Below are 24,911 nucleotides of genomic sequence, written 5' to 3' on the forward strand. Positions count from 1 at the left end.
ATTATTATTTTTTAAACATTTGCATATGTTGTAGCTTAGACCCTACTTTACATCATCTGAGGTTTTTGTGTTGTACCTGCCATTGTGTTGTACCTGCCACAACATGCTCTTGAATTCAGGGTGGGTGTCATTTGAAAGTAGAAATTTCAATTGTATTCCCATTTTAGTACAATTAACAGCCAAAACATGACAACCACCCTGTATTCAAGAGCGTCTAGTATCTCAACCAATGGCGGGCACAACACAAAAATATCAGATAATATAAAATAGGATCTAAATCTGTACTTAAATGTTATTAGACAGTTGATGTTAAACCCGTAAGAGTCTAAGCCCCCAAACTTTGCACAATTTTGGCATTCTCTCAACCAGATTCACTTGGAATGATTTCCAACAGTCTTGAAGGAGTTCCCTCATATGCTGAGCACTTGTTGTCTGTTTTTCCTTCTCTCTATGGTCCAACTCATCCCAAACCATCTCATTTGGGTTGAGGCCTGGGTGATTGTGGAGGCCAGGTCACCTGAAACAGCACTCCACCACTCTCCTTCTTGGTCAAATAGCCCTTATATAGCCTGGAAGTCTGTTGAGTCATTGTCCTGTTGAAAAACAAATGATAGTAGCACTAAGCGCAAACCAGATGGCGTATCACTGCAGAATGCTGTGGTAGCCATGCTGATTAAGTGTGTCTTGAATTCTAAATAAATCGCTGAGTGTCACCAGCAAAGCACACCCACACCATCACACCTCCTCCTCCATGCTTCAAGGTGGGAACCACACATGTAGAGATCATCTGTTCACCTACTCTACATCTCACAAAGACACAGCAGTTGGAACCAAAAATCCAAAAGACTCATCAGAACAAACAACATATTTTCACCAGTCTAATGTCCATTGCTCGTGTTTCTTGGCCCAAGTAAGTCTATTCTTATTATTGGTGTACTTCAGTAGTGGTTTCCTTGCAGCAATTTGACCATGGAGACCTGATTCACACAGTCTCCTCTGATCAGTTGATATTGACATGTGTCTGTTACTGGAACTCCGTGAAGCATTTATTTGGGCTAAAATTTTTGAGGCTGGTAACTCTAATGAACTTATCCTCTAAGTAATTCCACAAATTGACTTTTAAGAAGGCACACCTGTTAATTGAAATGCATTCCAGGCGACTACCTCATGAAGCTGGTTGAGAGAATGCCTAGAGTGTGCAAAGCTGTCATCAAGGCAAAGGATGGCTACTTTGAAGAATCTAGAATATATTTGGATGTTTAACACATTTTTGTTAACTGCAGGTTTCCATATATGTTATTTCATAGATTTGATGTCTTCGCTATGATTCTACAATGTAGAAAATAGTAAAAAATAAAGAAAAACCCTTGAATGAGTAGGTGAGTCCAAACTTTTGACTAGTACTGCACGTGTTCGTGACAGTCTCACCTTCATATTAGTGTGTAGCCCTAACTTTTCGGAAGCTGCAGACATAAGTTGGCAGATCGGCGGTGCCGACTTCAAACGATTACCAAGACGCTTGTGGGGGTCGTAGAACAAAGCAGAAAACACGTCAAAACAGGGGAAGACGTCGTGTTTGTGAGAGTTTCATCTTTGTAATAGTTTGTAGGCCAAAACGGTCGGATGCTACAGATGATCTTCGGGATGTCTCATGGTCTGACAGACATTCTGGCTCTGTCACCTTTCACCGCAGATGCACAAGTGTGACATAGGCAGATGTGGTGGATTGAGACGCATCCAATGCAAAAATATATATACAGTATATCTAGCTTAAACTGACAGATGTTTATGGGATTCATTATGCTAATTCGATTTCAGGCTAACCCCCTAGAGTCTATTGGTGCACTGAAGTTGCTTACCAAGACGCCATTGAATATTCCTGAGTGGCTTAGTTACAGTTTTGACTTAAAATGGCTTGAAAATCTATGGCAAGACTTGAAAATGATTGCCTAGCAATGATCAACAACCAACTTGACAGAACTTTAAGAATTTCTAAAATAATAATGTGCAAATATTGTACAATAAAGGTATGCAAAGCTCTTACAGACTTACCCAGGAAGACTCATAGCTGTAATCATTACAAAGGTGATTCTAACATGTATTGATTCAGGGGGTTGAATACTGATGGAAATGAGACATTCCTGTATTTAATTTTCAATAGATTTACAAACATTTCTAAAAACATGTTTTCACTTTGTCATTATGGAGTATTGTGTGTACATGGGTGAGAAAACAAATGCGTTTAATCCATTTTGGAATGAGACTGTAACACAACAAAATGTGGAATAAGTTACTCTTTTGAATACTTTCTGAAGGCACTGTACATGTTTTCATTAACAGGTTATGGTCAATAAAATCAAAGGCTACACTGAAATCTAACAGTACAGCTCTCACAATCGTCTTCTTGTTCATTTCTTTTCTACCAATCACCAGTCATTTGTGTCAGTGCAGTACTGCCCTTCTGTATAAAGTATGTTGTTAATTTGTTTACAGAAAAAATAGCATTGTATTTGGTCAAACAAACAGCTTGCTAAGAGCTGGCAACAAGCTGATAGGTCGGCTGCTAGAATCAGTAAAGGCCTCTTTGCAGTTCCTGGGTAGCGGACGGACTTTGGCTTCCCTCCAGGCCTGAGAACAAACACGTTCCTCTAGGCTCAGATTAAAGATATGACAGATAGGAGTGGCCATAGAGTCAGCTACCATCCTCAGTGGCTTTCCATCTAAGTTTTCAATGCCATAACTCCCATTTCTGAAATGAATACATTTGTCTGTACTAGGTTAGCTTCTGTAGCTAGCTACAGTCCTGCAGAACACTTCTAAAACTTTCACTTTTACCAACCAGCAGCCTCCTAATGTCTGTACATACCTGTATTAAGTCAACTTGTATTAAGTCAACCTGTATTATGTCAACCTGTATTATGTCAACTTGTATTATGTCAACTTGTATTATGTCAACTTGTATTAAGTCAACTTGTATTATGTCAACCTGTATTATGTCAACCTGTATTATGCCAACTTGTATTATGTCAACCTGTATTATGTCAACCTGTATTATGTCAACCTGTATTATGTCAACTTGTATTATGTCAACCTGTATTATGTCAACCTGTATTATGTCAACTTGTATTATGTCAACCTGTATTATGTCAACCTGTATTATGTCAACTTGTATTATGTCAACTTGTATTATGTCAACTTGTATTATGTCAACTTGTATTATGTCAACCTGTATTATGTCAACCTGTATTATGTCAACCTGTATTATGTCAACCTGTATTATGTCAACTTGTATTATGTCAACTTGTATTATGTCAACCTGTATTATGTCAACCTGTATTATGTCAACTTGTATTATGTCTACAATATGTGCTGTGTCTATTTGGTGCGGTTCTCTCTCTCTCTCTCTCTCTCTCTGTATTATGTCAACCTGTATTATGTCAACTTGTATTATGTCAACCTGTATTATGTCAACTGTATTATGTATTATGTCTACAATATGTGCTGTGTCTATTTGGTGCGGTTCTCTCTCTCTCTCTCTCTCTCTCCTTCCCCATTTTCTCCTTTCTGCTCACATTTCCTCTTTCTCAATCAGTACCTGGTCTATAAATAGTGTTGCATACCTCTCATCCTCTCCTCCACATCTCTGGAGGTGTTCCCTAAGGGCCCATGTCTCAATGGCAATATGCCCAACTATATGCTGCCCCCTGGGGACAGAGGAGGTCTAGCTCCCATGTAGCATCCCCCATCCTCTATCCTGCAGCAAAGCTAATGCCATGCAGCCAGGAAAAGGGAGAAACACCCATAACAGAAGCTCAGTCTTTATCTGCTATAAAAGATGATTACCACTGCTAAAACAGTAGTAGATAGAAGGGCCATATAGAGTTGCATCTGAGATAATATTTGAGTGTTTGTTTGCTTACTCACAGTGAGAGGTGAAAATATGTGTGGTTCTGGTATCCAGGTGCCTGTCATCAGCATCCTTGATGCAGCAGTCAGGTCAATAGCAGGTGAAATATTACAAGAAGACCAAAGACCAAAGACAAGTTTGGTGCGAGTCTACAAAATATAATAACATGCAGAATGATATTCACAGTTTACACAGCTTCCGGGAACTGTTTGAATTCACAGACTTTAGCACATTTTTTAATGCAGGGCTGTGAGGTAGGCTTTAGGGCTGGGGTTGTTCATTCTGTTTACAGCTTCACGCCTCCAGGGAATTGTTCTCTCACTCATGACAGAGAGGAGGAGGAGATGAAATGTTAGGGATGAAAACGACAGTTTGGGCGAATCAGAGGGGTAAAAAGTCTCCCCACAGACTCTCTCTCTGTTTTGCGGCTGTTCTAAGCTAGTGTTCCTATTCCTGAGGAGACAATGCTCGAAGGACAAACATTTATACTAGGAGAGAGGGAGAGGATGAAGAGGAGGAAGAGTTGGGGGATGACGAGATATGGAAATGGAGAGATGGGGTGAGGAGTGAGAGATAATGGGGAGGGAAAAGTAGAGGAGATGATGGGGGGTGGACAGGTAGAGGAGTGAGAGGTGGGGTAGATGGATACATTGTGGAGATGGGGTGGTGAAGTAGAGTAAGAGTCACTTGAAAGGCAGTGGTGTGATGTGGAGTTCTCATAATTGGAGAGTGGGGAATTCGATTTGGACTACAGTACAATCATAACTCTTTACAAAACAAGAGGACAAAAAACAGTTCACATTGCTAACCATAGCTCTGTGTTTGAAGTGGATGGTAGGATTCCTGTCTCTCATGTTGTGAGGAAGCTTTATCCTATCTGGTCGGAGCTCTGCTGATGATAAGTGGAGAGAGACACTTGTTAGATAGGAGGGGGGTGTTGATGAAGTCATTACGGAGATGTTGGTATCGCTTTACAATAAGGTTCCATTTGTAAAGTGTTTATAAAAGGGTTATAATTACATTATTAACGGTTATTTAAAAATGTGTGAATGCATTATAAACCCTGAAAAAACTGTTATATTGCATTGGTCAAAATAGTGCAATAAATGTTCAATGCTTGCCAAATAGTGAGCCAATACTTACCTCCAGTTATGAACCATTTATAAATGCACTTACAAGGGCTTATAAGATGAATCCTTATGTATCATCAAGAAAAATTATTTTCAATTGGTGCACAGTTGAACAAAAGTTATTTTCTCACTTTTGGGTGTGAAGCATTGGTGCTCTGTCCCAGAAACAAAAACGTTTGGTTTTTGTGGTCTTGACCCACCTTTGAAACCTTGATGCCCTGGCCGAATTTACATCTAGGACATTATTCAATCATATCATTCCTAACATATTACTACCCCTTACCAGAATATCAACACACTTACCACTTCTCTGTGATAATCCATGTATGGTGAACACTCTGGTGTGAAATGGTAACCATAATACCTTTGGTTGGTGCAACAGTGGAGGCGGTATCCTCTCACAACGTTGAATGTTTTGGTCTTCATAACCACCAATTATTGACTGAACATGATTAACAGAAGTGTTGAATCTTCTCTCATTTACGCAGTGATGAGTATCAAACTACTGCCTATATGTATATCTAAGCTCTGAGTGAACTCTCAAATCATCTGTAAATGATTTGCCAACATGTATAACTGTTAAAAGTATACCTTATTTTAAAGTGACAGACCTATGCACATTTATAACTATGTTATCAAAGTGTATAACTACTCAAATGATATCTTATTTTCAAGTGGGAATCCACTGACTAATAACAGATGAGTTACCCACATTCATAAGTGCTGAAAAATCCCTTTTATCAGTGACTCAAATCTGTAGCCTATCATTGCTAGTAGCCTAGCTGTATCAGATTAACATGGGTTGTATTTTTCTCCCCTTTTTAATAGTCAAAATAGAAATTGATAACATATTAAAGGTCATGAACAGTCAAAAATCATGTTTTTAATGAAATTGGATGATATTTGGATGAAACCAGATCAAAGTACGATGATCAAAGTATGAATAATTACTGTTGCTTCTACATTGATAAAGGTTTATCATAAAGTTACTGGTCCCCTCCCCTTATCAAACACTTGGATTCAGGAGATGTCATTATTAAGGGGATAGGGTGACATATCCCTAACTCGGATTGTTATACATAGTAACATGACACTCTCTTACCTCATTTAAATAAGTACCGCCTTGTAACCAACATCAGAGAAGGCGTGTTTGCAGAGGGACAGGGTTTAAAAAGGTAGTTAGCTGCTCTACTGGTTCCAAAATGTGACTGTATGGTGTCAGTAAATATAATTAAAAGTTTGCATCTGTGTCTGGTGTTGGGTAGTTACTGGGTAGCTAGGTCTTCAGACAGCATGGAACAAAATGGGGGAGAAGGGTTGTTCAAAACTCTGACGCAGTTATCATGTCAACACATCCATCAGTGCTGCTGTGAACCACATCATAAGAGACATGCCCAACGCGAGATGCATAAAGAAAATTGAAATCATTGATGCAATTTCAATGTTGTTTGAGTTGCTTTGAGTATCACCACATTTTCTTAAGATGATTTTATTGCAACACTGCATCCAAGTTTCTTGACATAGGTGTTTCAAAGAACTGTCAGTCAAGGCGAGCTCATGAATATAAGCTCCCCGCCCACTCAGTGTTTCTTTTCAAACTTCCTGGTACTTAGCCATGAGAGAAAAAACTATTTTCCTAAAAAAAAATGCATTTCTGTCCCAAGACAATTATGGGTCATATTTTAGTTACTCAAAATACTATTTTACATGGAAATCGGAATGACTGTTGGGACATTTAACTATTTAGAGTACAACCTAGAGTCTCATGTTCCCCTTCTGTGTCTTCATCTGTTTCTTCATGTTAAGCATTTTAACATCCTGGAGTCTGAACATAGAAGAGTAATTGATGGCAATGTAGCATACACACATTATCCTAGCTACTATCATCATTATCATGATTTATTTAATTTAGGTTCCTGGCTAGCCTTGTTGTCATAATTGTGGCTAATAGGTCATTATCAATAAAACACCACAATGCAGTACAGAGCATTCGATTTGGCTGCTGGGGGGCAAGGAGACCCCCAGCTCTGCTAAAACCATTGACAACTAAGTGACATTTTCAAACGATTGTGAAATAAATATCATATCTCCTTGGTTTTAATATCATCACCTCTTGAAGAGTATATACATTTCAGATTATTCCACATAGCTTTATCCATATTCTAGCTAGCTAGTTAACGTTTCCTAGCTAGGTTGGACAGAGGTCCTAGCAAACATTAGCTAGCTAGCTACTTAGCTAGCAGAGCAGCATGATTAATCATCCAGAATAACTTGTGTTTCCAAAAAAGAAAGTAAATGCATAGAGAAGTTTTTTGAATATTTTTTTATTTCACCTTTATTTAACCAGGTAGACTAGTTGAGAACAAGTTCTCATTTACAACTGCGACCTGGACAAGATAAAGCAAAGCAATTCGACACATAAAACAACACAGAGTTACACATGGAATAAACAAACATACAGTCAACAATACAGTAAAAAAGGTCTATATACAGTGAGTGCAAATGAGGTAAGATAAGGGAGGTAAGGCAATAAATAGGCCATGGTGGCGAAGTAATTACAATATAGCAAATTAAACACTGGAGTGATATGCAGAAGATGAATGTGCAAGTAGAGATACTGGGGTGCAAAGGAGCAAGATAAATAAATACAGTATGGGGATGAGGATGAGGTAGTTGGATGGGCTATTTACAGAGTTACCCTCTTTACGAAGTTACCCTCTTTCCTATGTCAACATTTGTATCTTGTGAACAACATTTATTTTGCCAATCTTCTGCCTGGTCTTTGCAACAAACGTGAATTTAACTTAAAAATAAACTAACCCTTTAAATGCTGTTGGGTCATTCTTGAATTACGATGGCATTTGGGCATGGCATTTTGGAGAAAGAAAAACATAATCTTTCCACATTTGTTTATTTATTTAAATGTATCGGGGTAAATCTTCCCCTTCTAAGTCAAATAATATGGTAGCTGAATGATACAAAAAGTTTTACCATTATGATAACATTGTGCCACCAGTAGGAGTAGTAACGCCAATGATGTTAACAACATTTAAAGTACCAGTCAAAAGTTTGTGTGCAAAGCTGTCATCAAGGCAAAGGGTGGCTACTTTGAAGAATTTCAAATATAAAATATATTTTACTACAAGATTTCATATGTGTTATTTCATGGTTTTGATGTCTTCGCTATTATACTACAGTGTAGAAAATAGTAAAAATAAAGAAAACCCCTGAAATGAGTAGGTGTGTCCAAGTTTTGACAGGTACTGTAGATTTTTTGAAATGGAAGCCATACATTCTCAAATCTAAGGTAAACGATCCTTTAAAAATAATTTACTAAAGTGATATGATTCATAATTTACTCACAATGTTATTGCTCTTCATTTAAATTGACTAACACCAAGTGAAACTTTGAATTTAGAGACACCAAATTTTCAATGGAATCCTTAAATCACTGGTCACCAACCGATCGACTGGTCGAACTCCAAGGCATTCCTAGTCGATCACCAACATTTCTTAAAAACAAAACAACGATAAAGCCTTGCGTTCCTATTTTTAAAAATTGTTTTGCTCTTTTGGCAGTAGGTGCACTTGATTCAGCAGCCCTAGCGCTGGGATGGCAAAGTGTTCCCATTTTGAACCATTTCATGTGTCTGAATGTCGAACTCTGAGAGAGCAATTCAAGTCCACCGATAGGCCTACCGCTGGCCAATTAGATAGCTCAGATCACCATGTATTCACAGTTTCCTCACGCCATAGACTGTGAAATGAAGCCTTGAACGCACAACAAAGTTGATCATGCAAGATTTCAAAACTTTTAAAACCATGATTGGAGAGACTCAATGAATACAACAAAGAGCTGCTGTTTGTAAGAGTAAGTTCATGTTTAGGTTGTTATTCAGCACTATCAACACCTTGTTCAACACTTTTTAAGCCATAAATTGTGTTTTCTCCCTAATTCCAATTACGCTACAACCAGCATTGCAGATGCAATGAATGAGTATAGCAACATGTTTCGATAAGCTTGCTGTGTTATTATTAGGTGCTTGTATCTTTTTTAATATCGAGGAATATTTCACTTTCTCTGGTCATAGAATTAACAACATGAATTGATGCATGAGATAGAAATAATGCAGTGCAACTTGAGTTTCGCCATCAGCTGGAAGACTGTGTCCCCCTTTAAAATCAAATCAAATTGTATTTGTCACATGTGCCAAATACAACAGGCCTTGTAGTGAAATGCTTACTTACAAGCCCTTAACCAACAATGCAGGTTTAAGAAAATACATAAAAAAGAGATGAGAATAATTTAAGAGCAGCAGTAAATAACAATAGAGGGGCTATAAACAGAGGGTATCGGTACAGAGTCAATGTGCGGGGGCACCGGCGTGCGGGGGCACCAGTTTTCTCAGCAGATTTGAGGGAGAGCGGAGGGATGGTGAGTCGGGTGAGAGGCAACCTCACTGCTGCCCCCTCCATCCCCTCAGACTGTCCATGAGATGCAGGCCATCAGTCTAGTAAAAAAATATACAGTGGGGCAAAAAAGTATTTTGTCACTCACCAATTGTGCAAGTTCTCCCACTTAAAAAGATGAGAGAGGCCTGTAATTTTCATCATAGATACACTTCAACTATGACAGACAAAATGAGAAAAAAAATCCAGAAAATCACATTGTAGGATTTTTAATGAATTTATTTGCAAATTATGGTGGAAAATAAAAATATACATCGAAATATGGTCTGCTATGGCCACTTCTTTGAATGCTGGAATCTCAATTATTAAATTAAATTGAATGTCCTCCCGTGGTATGATCGTCGGTGCCAGGCACGCCAGATCCAGAAACTCAGAAACGTCCACCTGGGCTTTTCAAGCACATCAGTGTCTAGGTATCCCGAGGATGGTGCTACAAACAAAAAACATCCAGTCAGCGGCAGTCCTGTGGGTGAAAACAGCTTGTTCATGAGACAGATCTAAGGAGAATGACAAGAATCTTGCAAGAATCTTGCAAGCTAAGAAGCGGGCCACAAAAAGACAAATAACAGCACAGCACAAAAGTGGTGTGCAGGACGGCATCTTGGAACACACAATTTGTCGATCCTTGTTACAGACGGGCTATACCACCACACCGGGTTCCAGTCCTATCAGCTAAAAACAAGAAGAAACGGTTTCAGTGGGCACACGATCACCAACAATGGACAATTGAGGAGTGTAAAAATATTGCCTGGTCTGACAAATCCTGGCTCCTGTTGCATCATGCTGATGGCAGAGTCAGGATTTGGCATAAGCAACCTGAGTCCATGGACCCATCCTGCCTGGTGGTGAAGTTTCACGTTGGTGGTGGTGATGTACCGCCGTTCAATCTGCAGAAACTGCGTGATGCCAGTGCATGGACAAATATCCCTGTGGAAAGTTTCCGACTTCATGCCGCGAGAATCCATGCCCCGAAGAATCCAGGTCCAACCCGGTACTATATAGGTGTACCTAATTAACTGGACTGTGAGTGTATATCTTTGTAATCAGTGATTATGTCATTGGCAACACCAATGACATAAAACTGAGGGACACACATTATACCAGTAAAAAAATGGATTTTAATTTCCTCCTTTGTTTTTATTGATCTATACAATATATTAAATACTTCTGCTCACTGTCTAGCATTCAAAATAATAGATAGATATCTCAAAGTCCCCAAAACATATCACTACACCTCAACACATGACCAGTGGGACATGCCAATTTACTAGCCCCCAGTAGTTTCTACAATGCATACAAATAGATGTTTTACAGTATAAAGGACTTACATATATTTTTTTATTAAAACCTCTAGTGACTCCCCATCCCGCATGCGGGAGCGTAATCATCGCCTGACACTAATTAGCATAACGCAACGGACATAAATATCCCTAAAAAATATTCCTATTCATGAAAATCACAAATGAAATATATTGAGACACAGCTTAGCCTTTTGTTAATCACCCTGTCATCTCAGATTTTCAAAATATGCTTTACAGCCAAAGCTAGACAAGCATTTGTGTAAGTTTATCGATAGCCTAGCATAGCATTTTGTCCAGCTAGCAGCAGGTAACTTGGTCAAGGAAATCAGAAAAGCAATCAAATAAAATCGTTTACCTTTGATGAGCTTCGGATGTTTTCACTCACGAGATTCCCAGTTAGATAGCAAATGTTCCTTTTTTCCAAAAATATTATTTTTGTAGGTGAAATAGCTCCGTTTGTTCTTCACGTTTGGCTGAGAAATCGCCCGGAAATTGCAGTCACGTAAACGGCTAAAAAGATTCCAAATTAGCTCCATAATATCGACAGAAACATGGCAAACGTTGTTTATAATCAATCCTCAAGGTGTTTTTCAAATATCTATTAGATAATATATCCATCGGGACAATTAGTTTTTCAGTAGGACCGATTGGAGTAATGGCTACCTCTGTATTTTACGCGAGAACCTCTCTGGGAGCATCAGGTGACCACTTGCGCAATGTAGCCGCCTACGGGTATTATTCAACATAAATGCGTAAAACTACATCACAATGCTGTAGACACCTTCGGGAATACGGAGAAAGAGTAATCTGGTTGATAGCCCATTCACTGCTCAATAGGGACGCATTGGAACGCAGCGCTTTCAAAACATGAGGCACTTCCGGATTGGATTTTTCTCAAGCTTTCGCCTGCAACATCAGTTCTGTTATACTCACAGACAATATTTTTACAGTTTTGGAAACTTTAGAGTGTTTTCTATCCTAAGCTGTCAATTATATGCATATTCTACCATCTTGTCCTGACAAAATATCCTGTTTACTACGGGAATGTTTTTTTTTCTTCCAAAAATGAAAATACTGCCCCGTAGTCACAAAAGGTTTTAAATAACAAATTAAATTAAACATTCACTATGGTGCCAAAGTAAAGGGAAAGCATTTATCACCACAACTCACAAATGACACTGTTTATTGGTGGTTATACAAACAATAAAATAGCCCATAAGGTGATGGTTGAGAAATGGTGTATTTCTGAGAGGAAAAGTTGACTTTCAAAAGTAAAAAAACACTTGCTCTCTCAGGTTATTTTTCCTTCGTGTTTATTTTCCCTGTTTGATATTAAACGTGTAGTTGTGCTGGAGACTGCGTTGCAGGCATTAAACCTAACTTCCTCTCCTTCTGCCCAGCCCATAATTCACCTGTGTTTCCTGAGACGCATGCCTGCCGTGACCAGCACTGTTAGAGAGGGAGAGAGAGAACGAGAGAGGGAGAGAGAGAGAGAGAGAGAGAACGAGAGAGGGAGAGAGAGAACGAGAGAGGGAGAGAGAGAACGAGAGAGGGAGAGAGAGAACAAGAGAGAACGAGAGGGGGAGAGAGAGAGAACGAGAGAGGGAGAGAGAGAACGAGAGAGAGGGAGAGAGAGGGAGAAAATGGAGAGACAGACGTGTGCCATAGTTCTGTGACCTGGGCTGCTTCAGGCAGTGGCCGGTCGGCATTCGCCTGCTGATTTGATAAATGCTCCTTTCCTGCTGTGTGTAGCCTGAGGACACACACACACACACACACACACACACACACACACACACACACACACACACACACACACACACACACACACACACACACACACACACACACACACACACACACACATTGTGTGTTGGGGCGAGGGAAAGTAATGGTGGAAAGAATTTGACCACTGCCCTGGGAAATATGTTTCATGTCCCTAACAAGCCAAAAGAACTTCAAAAGCTTCATAGACAGCTTTTTCATCAAGCACTTGCACTTAAGTAGAAGACTTACAGAGAGAGAGTAAATAAAGAGAGAGAGAGAGAGAGAGAGAGAGAGGGATGAGGGTTTATTTTTGTGGGTTTCTGTTATGAACAGAGAGCAGTGAAAGATGAACAAACAACATTTCAAGCTGAGAGCCCTTTAGGAGAAGCACTCTGGCCCCTCAAGCAAAATATTTAACTCTCTCATTGCCGGCACTACTGGAGTGGGTGTACTTGGAAAACAGCAATATCATAATTCGTAATACACTGTTATACTACTATCTATCTCTGCCAGTCTGTCAGTTTCAACTGTGATGACTTTGTGCAGTCATTTAGGTTTATTGTGGGTTCTTGAATGGCTCAGGAGTCAGAGTTTTGAAGCTTATACTCTGAAAAATTAAGGACACGTGCTTCTGCTGGTGTTGCTGGTCTGATTGTGTGGGAATGACACTTTGCTCTGGCTGTAGTTAGTTGTTTCTGTCCTCCTCAAAGTTGTCTACTGCTGTGAGGGGTTTGGAGTGCCAGGTGGATCAGAAGGAAGTCATGTCTGTGAGTTGGCTGGGTTGTGATTATAGATTTTCAAAGAGTGATAGTTGAGTATCTTGTTCTGAGGCTGATGCCATCCCAATAACTGGCTTGCTTTCTGGAGATGGTGCTCCCCAGATATGTGAAGTGGTCGACATTCTTGGGCTCAGATCTACTGAGGTGGATGCTGGGGCCACTGGGTTGGACAGGGGTGATAGTTGACTGAGGACTATGCTCCTGTGACCCCGTGTACTATAACCATATTGAAACTGCACCACAACTGCTACTGTCACAATTAGTGCAAGCGGTAACCTATCCACTCTTATTTACTCTCTCCATGGCAGTGATAGGTTAACAGTCTGCAGACCTGGCATTGAGTTAGGCTATGCTCCGGGGCATATCTGGGTGTCTGCACCAGTCAAGGGCTAGCTAATTCATATTACTATCTGGTCTCTATCTAATCACTCTGTGAATACCTCTCTCTTTCTCTCTATCTCTCGTTCTCTCTCCCCCATCACTTTCTCTCATATATCAGAGAAACAGACGTAAACAACAACATGCTAATTACTGTCTCACTGCCCACTTCTTCCACACTATAGTATATCACAATGAAGAGATATCTACAGCGCTGATGGTTGTGTATAAGTCCTATTCCAGACAGGCAGAGCAAATAAAATAAATTACTTACCATCCTCAAAAACAGGGGGAATTTTTTATTTGAGAGGAAATTAAATGAATACCTCTTATGTCTTCAAAGGCTTTGGCGTGATATGATGTATCAAAGTCTGCCAGAGAAACTGTTTTTTGTCCTGTATTCACAGTGGCATAGCGGTATTCCCCCAGTGCCTGGCAGAATGACTAAATCCAGTCACATTGAGCTGATATTTTCATTATGTCACTTGAGCTAACACTTAAAGGCACGTAATAGTGACATCAATTTGTGACCTTGGATTGAGAAAGGGGCTGAACGTATCATCAGTGCAAAATGGTGGGAGAGAGGCACCCTGGGGGAGGGAGAGGGGGAGAAAGATGACAGAGGGAGATGGGGGAGGGGTGGCAGTGCCATCTGTTTCAGTGTTCTGACCCACTGCCCTCCTCAGCACTAGCACACTCAAATTAGGACCTCCACAATGCCAGCTATTTACAATACGAGAGAGAGCAGGAGAAAGTGAGAGAGAGAGAGAGAGAGAGAGAGAGAGAGAGAGAGAGAGAGAAGGGTGTGAACAGTCCTGAAAAGCTCATTTTAATGTGTGGAACATCAGCTGGTGTGACTGTGAACCCTGGGGCAGACATCAATTCCTCTTGATAAGTTTGTGAGAAGTGAAGGAAGCTGGTAAACAAACAAACAAACACACACACACAGAAAGAAAGAGAGAGGGAAAGAGATGGAGAGGAAGGAAGAGAGAGAGCGAGAGAGAGAGAGAGAGCAAGAGAGAGAGATGGAGAGAAAGCAAGAGAGAGAGAGAGAGTGATAAAGGGAGGGTGATAGAGGGAGGTAGAGAGTGGTATAGCTATGCAGACCTCCCTGAGTATGAGGTGGAGGTTTGGGCTCCCAGGGCTCGGAGGGTAAACTGGGTCAAGGCAACATAACTGCGGTGATGCTCTGCTCCAGGATGCTGTGACAACGACCCCGGCCTCAGGCATCCCACCTCATCTGTCACACAGGTGTGTGTATCCCTGTATGGTGACAGCCTTTCCCTCAATGTCAGTAAGTCCAATGAGCTGATCTTAGACTACAGGAAACAAGGGAGAGAGCACATTTTCATCCACATCAACGCGGCTGTAGTGGAGCGGGTCCAGAGCTTTGTTCCTTGGCGTCCACATCACTGAGAACTTAACATGGTCCATACACACCTGCACAGTCGTGAAGAGGGCACGACAGCACCTCTTCCTCTTCTGGGGCCGAGCTCCCTGCCACTTGGACCTCTATATCAGACGGTGTCAGAGGAAGGCCTGAAAAATAGCCAAATACTCCAGCCACCCTAGCCATAGACTGTACACTCTGCGACAGTCCTGTAGACAGTACCAGAGAATCGGCAATTGGACTAACAGGCTCCGAGACAGCTTCCACCCTCAAGCCATAAGACTACTAAATATTTAATCAAGTGGTTACCCTGTCTATTATGAATTGACTCTATCTTGCACTGACTCTATGCACACTCACAAGACTATATATACACTCACTCACTCACATATACTACACTGGCTCTCTCACACACACACATACACATGAACACAAACACTACATACTGTACAAACACACAAACACACACGCACACGCACACGCACACACACTTTCACAGTCATCATATACTGCTACTTCTCTATTTTACTCTTATTATTATCTATCCTGATTCCTAGTCACTTTACCCTGCCTTTACATACTGTATCTTCCTCAAACACCTTGCACCCCTGCACAGTGATACGGTACAGGTATTGGTACTCCCTGTATACAGCTTCATTTTTGTGTACTTTACTCCTCTTGTGTTAGAGCGATTAGAGCGTTGGAACAGTAACAGAAAGGTTCTTGTTTCCATTTCCATTTCACAACACAGGTGACACATTTTGTAAGTGTAAAACTAAAATGCAAATGTGAAAAGGACAAATATAAACATTTGACCTTTTTGCATTTTTTTTTACATTTCTAACTGTGTTTCATTAGGAAAGACTCATAACTAAGCATTTCGCAGGAAATTCTACACGTGTTGTATTCGACGCATGTGACAAATAACATTTGATTTGATTTGGTGTCACAGCCCAGTACAGTTTGAGCTGCGCAACATGAAGCAGTGTGACACAGAGATACAAAACCTTCCCAAACAAGCTCACCTACATCACCACATTTCTTAGGGTCACCTTGGAGCCTGCTTTAACAACCCTTAGCATTATGTGGCTGTCAATAAACGTGGGAAGAGCCCAGGGGATGGCTGGCTGTCTGGGACCACATGTTGTCTCCATGCTGGATGGAGGGCTGAGGTTGGGGTTGGAATGGAGAAGTGTGAGTTTTGGATGGGAGTGTTTGTGTGCTAATCAACTTTATTGATCACCCAGTGAGAAACTTCAGCACTAAGGTGATTAGCAAGCCTAATAGAGTCAGACCCAGCAGCCACACAAATGCTAGCACAGACACACAGACTGTTGCCAGTGTTCTGGTAATATTGTGCTGCTGTCCATGCACTCTGTTCATTATAGTGTGTGTGACTGTGAGTACTACACACATTTCATTGACGTTTATCCTCACATATGTTCTTTCTGTTTTGCAGTGAATCTACTAGACACCTCCTCGATATCAGGCGACTGGGGCTGGCTAACATACCCATCACATGGGGTAAGATTTATTTTGTGCGTGTGCGTGTGCACATGTGCGTGTGTGTGCATGTTTGCACTTATGTTTGTGTGTGTGTAATCCATCTGAAGACTGAGGCAGAGATACAGTGGAGTGATAAAGTGCATTAACTAGAACTTGTTGTTGAAAGTTAAGGCCCTGTTATTCTCCTATCAGCTTCCTTTCTCACTATCCCATGTCAGTCTGACACGTTGTTTGATCTAGAAAAGAGGAGAGGGAAGACGTAGAGGGAGAGAGAAGGACAAGAACAAGGGGAAAGAAGGGGAGACAAGTGTAAAGCGTTTTGAGATGCAGTGACAAGTGTGAAGAAATGCATTTATATTGTTCTTGTTAAGAGCCAGAGGGGAGAGAGAGAGGAGAGAGGAAGGTAGAGGACGAGGACGAGGACGAGGGGGGAACGGTGTGGAGGTAGAGGAAAGAAGAGACCAATAGAACTGGAGGGAGGGAGGAAAAAGAGGCGAGAAGTAGAGGGAGGAGAAGGTGTAGATGGAGGAGAGGAAAGAAGAGACCAATAGTACTGGGGGAGGGAGGAAAAAGAGGCGATAAGTACAGGGAGGAGAAGGTGTAGATGGAGGAGAGGAAAGAAGAGACCAATAGAACTGGAGGGAGGGAGGAAAAAGAGGCGATAAGTACAGGGAGGAGAAGGTGTAGATGGAGGAGAGGAAAGAAGAGACCAATAGAACTGGAGGGAGGGAGGAAAAAGAGGCCATAAGTACAAGGAGGAGAAGCGGTAGATGGAGGAGAGGAAAGAAGAGACCAATAGTACTGGGGGAGGGAGGAAAAAGAGGCCATAAGTACAAGGAGGAGAAGCGGTAGATGGAGGAGAGGAAAGAGAGTAAGGCGATGACAGGGGAGGACAGAGCTACCCCCTGTTTCCTCATCTGTAAATGTGCATATTCTAACAGCAGGGGATGATGCATGGGGTATTGAATTAGCCACTCTCAGAGTGATCAGAGCATAGAGCTGTCACTGGCCTAACACACACACACACACACACACACACACACACACACACACACACACACACACACACACACACACACACACACACACACACACACACACACACACACACACACACACACACATCCATGTGTGTTAGAACTGTCACTTTATTTTCCATGCTCCATGAGATGTCGTCATGGTGATTTACCCAACATGCCTCCCTCCCCTGCTGGGACACAATTACCCAATCAACCAATCAACTCATTGTCTGGTGATGTGATTGTTAAGACACAGACATGAATGAATGGACTACTCCGGGTGCAGAGTTGGCAAACACTTTGAGATGTCAGTTTGAAGTTGGCATAAAAGTTTTAAGACGACTACCTGACATATAGGGAGTTCTAATCCGCATCACATATGTTACAGAATTCTCATACGTTCTTGTAGGTAAAAATGCCCTTAATCTAAAGTCTAAGCCTTTGGGGGAGGGGAGTTTTACTAAACTAACATATGGGATTGTTTTAAGATGGTCATACCATGGATCATTTAGCTATTTGATTTGGAATTTTAGAACCCCTGGAGGTATACAGTGCATTGGGAAAGTTTTCAGACTTTTTTCACATTACAGCCTTATTTTAAAATGGATTCAATTGTTTTTTCACCCCCTCATCAATCTATACACAATACCCCACAATGACAAAGCAAAAACGTTTTTTTTATTTTTATTTTGCAAAAAAAAAAATGAAATATGACATTTACATAAGTATTCAGTACTCAGAACTTTGTTGAACCACCTTTGCAGCGATTACAGCCTCGAGTCTTTTTGGCTATGACACTACAAGATCGGCATGCCTGTATTTGGGGAGTTTCTCCCATTCTTCTCTGCAGATCCTCTCAAACTCTGTCAGGTTGGATGGGGAGAGTCGCTGCACAGCTATTTTCAGTTCTCTCCAGAGATGTTCGATTAGGTTCAAGTACAAGCTCTGGATGGGCAACTCAAGGACATTCAGAGACTTGTCCCAAAGCCACTCCTGGGTGTCTTGGCAGTGTGCTTAAGGCCGTTGTCATGTTGGAAGGTGAAGCTTCACCCCAATCTGAGGTCCTGAGCACTCTGGAGCAGGTTTTCATAGGATCCCTTTGCCTTTATGGTAGAGTGGCCAGACGGAAGCCACTTCTCGGTAAAAGGCACATGACAGCCCCTTGGAGTTTGCCAAAAGGTACTTAAAGGACTCTCAGACCATGAAAACAAGATTCACGCCTAGAGGAAACCTGGCACCATCCCTACGGTGGAGCATGATGGTGGCAGCATCATGCTGTGTGGATGTTTTTCAGTGGCAGGGACTGGGAGACTAGTCAGGGCAGAGGGAAAGATGAACAGAGCAAACCTGCTTCAGAGCGCTCAGGACCTCAGACAAGGGGGCGAAGGTTCACCTTCCAACAGGACAATGACCCTGCCAAGTCAATGCAGGAGTAGAAATAGATGTGAACCCTTTGATCTTCATCGAAGTCACAACAATTGACAAACATAGTGTGCTTAAATTAATAACACACACATTGTTTTATTTTTATTTTCTATATTTAATACATCATGTAAACATTCACAGTGTAGATTGGAAAAAGTTTGTGAACCCCTAGGCTAATGACTTCTCCAAAAGCTAATTGAAGTCAGGAGTCAGCTAACCTGGAGTCCAATCAATGAGACAAGATTGGAGACGTTGGTTAGTGCTGCCTTGTCCTATAAAAAACACTCACAAACTTTGAGGTTGCTGTTCACAAGAAGCATTGTCTGATGTGAACCATGCCTCGAACAAATGGGATAATAGAAGACCTACATTTAAGAATTGTTGACTTGCATAAAGCTGGAAAGACTAACAAAAGTATCTCTAGAAGCCTTGATGTTCATCAGTCCACGGTAAGACCAATTGTCTGTAAATGGAGAAAGTTCAGCACTGTTGCTACTCTCCCTAGGAGTGGCCGTTCTGCAAAGATGACGGGCATGATACAACAGGATATGATGTGATGTCTAAGACAAATTTTTACTTCCAGTCATTAGTGGCCGTAGACTCTATGTTCCTTCTTCCTTTTTTGTCAGAATACAACAGGATATAATGAGGACTACATACAATATGTCTTGCATGTAATGGACATAAAAAAGGGAATCGTCTTGCGATATATTTAGGTTGTTTTCTGTTTTTTAAATTTATTTGTATTTTTATTTTTTTTTACCAACAATTGAATCCAATGAACTGAGCAGGCTGGGCTGACATGCTTATAGCCTTGCTAGAACTTTCAAATATGAGCATGCTGTTAGATTGTGCTGTTATTTATATTAATATGATCTATTATTGTTACTATATATATTGTTTCTGATTGTTTTCCATGTTATTTTGTTAGTTATCTTAGGCATCCTCATAGATAATTATGTTATCATGGGACTGCCCATATTTCCCTCTGGCCAACGCCAATTGGCGGCCAAGTGTTTGCCTTCGGACGCAAAGGTGCATCATGAGTCAGGGAGATGGTCTGATGGTCTTAGTGACAACAGACCTAGATATGGGGGGAGGTTTTAGTGGGTGGGATATTAGGACAATTGGAGGATTACAAATTTGCAGCTACAGTATGCCTAACAGTGTAAATTATGTTGGAACATTTATATGGACACTTGATCATCATGGTGCTTTTTAATGATAAGATTACAAACATTGGTTGAGGTAAGTATAATTGAAAATTGGGTAGGATTATGGTAAGTGGGGAAATAAGTATAATTGTAATATAATAATAATAATAATAATAATATAATTAGCAGATCATCAAAAAAAATACATTTTTACCTGGCTAAAAGAGAAAGAATATAATATCTATTGTTTACAGGAAACTCATTCTACAAATATAGGTGAGTTTGATTGGAAAAAGGACTGGGAGGGAGAAATATATTTTTGTCACGGTCAAAGAAACTCAAAAGGGCTGATTATAATAAGTAATACAAATTTTGATCCGATTGTGCAATCTGTGCAAAACAGATCCGCAAGGAAGATGGATTATTTTAAATATACTATTGGACCAAAAACAGATCTGGCTAATTAATCTATATGGGCCAAAGATATATATTCGAGAATATATATATATATATATATATATATACAGTGGGGCAAAAAAGCATTTAGTCAGCCACCAATTGTGCAAGTTCTTCCACTTAAAAAGATGCAAGAGGCCTGTAATTTTCATCATAGGTACACTTCAACTATGACAGACAAAAGGAGAAAAGAAATCCAGAAAATCACATTGTAGGATTTTTTATGAATTTATTTGCAAATTATGGTGGAAAATAAGTATTTGGTCACCTACAAACAAGCAAGATTTCTGGCTCTCACAGACATGTAACTTCTTCTTTAAGAGGCTCCTCTGTCCTCCACTCGTTACCTGTATTAATGGCACCTGTTTAAACTTGTTATCAGTATAAAAGACACCTGTCCACAACCTCAAACAGTCACACTCCAAACTCCACTATGGCCAAGACCAAAGAGCTGTCAAAGGACACCAGAAACAAAATTGTAGACCTGCACCAGGCTGGGAAGACTGAATCTGCAATAGGTAAGCAGCTTGGTTTGAAGAAATCAACTGTGGGAGCAATTATTAGGAAATGGAAGACATACAAGACCACTGATAATCTCCCTCGATCTGGGGCTCCACGCAAGAGCTCACCCCGTGGGGTCAAAATGATCACAAGAACGGTGAGCAAAAATCCCAGAACCACACGGGGGGACCTAGTGAATGACCTGCAGAGAGCTGGGACCAAAGTAACAAAGCCTACCATCAGTAACACACTACGCCGCAAGGGACTCAAATCCTGCAGTGCCAGACGTGTCCCCCTGCTTAAGCCAGTACATGTCCAGGCCCATCTGAAGTTTGCTAGAGAGCATTTCGATGATCCAGAAGAAGATTGGGAGAATGTCATATGGTCAGATGAAACCAATATAGAACTTTTTGGTAAAAACTCAACTCGTCGTGTTTGGAGGACAAAGAATGCTGAGTTGCATCCAAAGAACACCATACCTACTGTGAAGCATGGGGGTGGAAACATCATGCTTTGGGGCTGTTTTTCTGCAAAGGGACCAGGACGACTGATCCGTGTAAAGGAAAGAATGAATGGGGCCATGTGTCGTGAGATTTTGAGTGAAAACGTCCTTCCATCAGCAAGGGCATTGAAGATGAAACGTGGCTGGGTCTTTCAGCATGACAATGATCCCAAACACACCGCCCGGGCAACGAAGGAGTGGCTTCGTAAGAAGCATTTCAAGGTCCTGGAGTGGCCTAGCCAGTCTCCAGATCTCAACCCCATTGAAAATCTTTGGAGGGAGTTGAAAGTCTGTGTTGCCCAGCAACAGCCCCAAAACATCACTGCTCTAGAGGAGATTTGCATGGAGGAATGGGCCAAAATACCAGCAACAGTACAGCAGATCCCCTTATTGTATGGGACCCTTTCAAATGTACTTTTAGAGTCCATTCATTACAATACTCATCATTAAAACAAAATTAGTTTAGGTCAAAAGAGATTAGACTAATAGAGGAAGATACAGTGCAGGTAGATGGTAATGGAAACTGTACTATAGAGGCACAAAATAGGTTAGAGGAAAAACAAAAAGAAGTGGAGGTAGTTATTCAAGAACGATTAAGTGTATTGTATTACAAGATAAAGCAAATTGGGTGGAAAATGGGGAAGAATGCACAAAATGTTTTTGAATTTTCAACAGAAATTCTACCAAAAATAATTTACAGAAAATCGTTACAAATGGAGTCATCCATAATTCACCAAATTATATTTTGAAAGAGGAAGCAAAATATTTTAAGCATATGTTTTCTTTTCAGGCTCCTCCATTTCCACAGAATGATGTTAACTGTAAGGATTTTTTCCCCTAATAATCAAAATAATAATGTAGAATGAACAAATTTACAGAAAGACCGGTGTGAAGGCTAATTTCCAGAAGAGGAATATTTTGAGGCAATACCATATTTTCAGTCTGGAAAAACACCGGGGCTTGACGTTATACCAGTAGAGGTATATCAGACCTTTTTTATGTACTCAAATATCAATTTTTAGCATGTTTTAATTACTCTTACACAGATGGTAGACTTTCAGGTACCCAACAGGAAAGTCTGATTTCATTACTACTAAAACAGGACCCAGATGGTAGGTATATAGATCCAGTCCATTTAAAAAACTGGAGACCTCTAACGCATAAATGTTGTGATGCAAAAATCCTGGCAAAATGCATAGCATATAGAATATAAAAGGTTACACCAGATATTGTTCATCCTGATCAGACAGGTTTCTTAGGCATTTAGACAATTGAACACTATGAAACATTGACAATAACAGACCAGGTATCTTCAATGTTTCGTAATGTTCAATTGTTTCAAGTAATTGTCGTATATTATCTCCAATATATTGTTCATGTAAAAAACCTTCCTGACAGATTTTGAAAAGGCGTTTGATAATGTAGAATTAGAATATATATATAAATGCCTGGAAAACTTTCATTTTGGTGAATCTCTTATATCTACAGCAACCCCAGATATAAAATAGTAAACAATTGTTTCTTCTCAGAAAGTTTTGAGCTTTTTAAGATGAGTAAAACAAGGCTGTCCGTTGTTCCAATATCCATTTATTATGGCCATTGAAATGCTAGCTATTAAAATTAGATCCAATAACATCAAATGGTTAGAAATCCAGGGGATAAAAACAAAAGTGTCAATGTATGCTGATGACCAGTTTTTTCTTAAGTCCACAATCTGGATCCCTGTACAGTCTCATTGAAGATCTTGATCACTTTTCTAGCCTCTCTGGATTAAAACCTAATTATGACAAGTGTGTGTTCCATATTACATATTGGATCATTAAAAAATACAGTGTTTACATTACCTTGTAGTTTACCAATAAAATGGGCGGATGTTGAAGTAGACATACCACAATTAATTTCAATAGAAAGTTCGCAAAAATAGATAAGATTTTGCAACCAAGGAGAGGTAAATACTTGTCTATTTATGGACCAAATTACATTGATTAACTATTTGGTCCTATTACAGCTTACTTACTTACTAATGACATTGCCAACTCCAGATTATTATTATTTTTTAATCATATGAGCAAAAAATATTAAATTTTATTTGGAATGCTAAACTAGACTAAATTGAACATGCCGATTTATATAATAATAATCATGATAATGAATATAATGAGTTTGGGGGGCAAAAAATATTAAATATGAAAGCTTTAAAACTCTCACTTAAAGCTTCACTCATACATAAGTTATACTTAAACCCCAAATTGTTCTCCAGTAGATTATTAAGAAAAGCCTTTGTTCAAAAATTGCTATTTTGCCTTCATACAGATGACAACTTCTCATTTCTGACTGTGAAATGAAAATGAAATTTTGTTTAAAGTATTGCCCTTTCTTAAAAAAGCCATACAAGTTGGTTCAAATTGAAGTTTTATCCTCCAGAAAATATAGAACAAATGTTATAGTTAAACTCAAATATATTGATTAATAAAAAAGCATTCTTTGCGCAATTAAAGAAAATACACTTTTATGTTTATGATTGATATTTTGAATAGAAGTGGAGGAGCTATGTCATATATGCAGTTATCATTGAGCATGTTGCTCTACCAAGGAGAGGAGGTAACATCGAGATCCTACTACTGCAAAGAGAGGCTTACTGGATATCCTATCTAAAGACATTGACCCCTAGTGGTCTGAATATTGACTTTGATCTCAGGCCCATCTTATGAACACATTTTCCTTTATGAACAAGTCTTATAAATGTTACTATTATTTTTTACAGCTTATTAGCGTACACCTAATATGTTCCCCCTGTTGAGGATGTTCATTATATATTAAGGTTGAAGTCAACTTAGTGTATGGAAACTTCTGACCCACTGGAATTGTGATACAGTGAATTAATCTGTCTTTAAACAATTGTTGAAATATTACTTGTGTCATGCACAAAGTAGACATCCTAACCGACTTGCTAAAACTATAGTCTGTTAACAAGAAATTTGTGGAGTGGTTGAAAAAAGAGTTTTAATAATGACTCCAACCTAAATGTATGTAAACTTCTGACTTCAGCTGTATATGGGGCATACAACAATCTCAGCTCTGTGGATTTTGTTGCGAAGAGACAGAATCAATACATCATTTATTCTGGTATTGCCCCTATGTAGCTTGTTTCTGGTCACAGGTTCAGGAATGGTTAAAAATCACAACATACACTTAAAATTAACCTTACAAATAGCAGTGTTGGGTG

General features: G+C 39.9%; 1 protein-coding gene across 1 annotated transcript in view; it reads left to right on the top strand.

Moving 5' to 3' along the window:
• LOC112254541 (ephrin type-A receptor 8-like) overlaps positions 1–24,911 on the top strand; it is a 126,476-nt gene that overhangs the window by 34,621 nt on the left and 66,944 nt on the right. Inside the window, exon 2 of the mRNA XM_024427217.2 lies at positions 16,582–16,646. Coding sequence (XP_024282985.2) covers positions 16,582–16,646 — 65 coding nt within the window. The remainder of the gene's footprint in view (positions 1–16,581; positions 16,647–24,911) is intronic.

This window comes from Oncorhynchus tshawytscha, linkage group LG07 (assembly GCF_018296145.1).
Source record: "Oncorhynchus tshawytscha isolate Ot180627B linkage group LG07, Otsh_v2.0, whole genome shotgun sequence".
Taxonomy (NCBI): domain Eukaryota; kingdom Metazoa; phylum Chordata; class Actinopteri; order Salmoniformes; family Salmonidae; genus Oncorhynchus; species Oncorhynchus tshawytscha.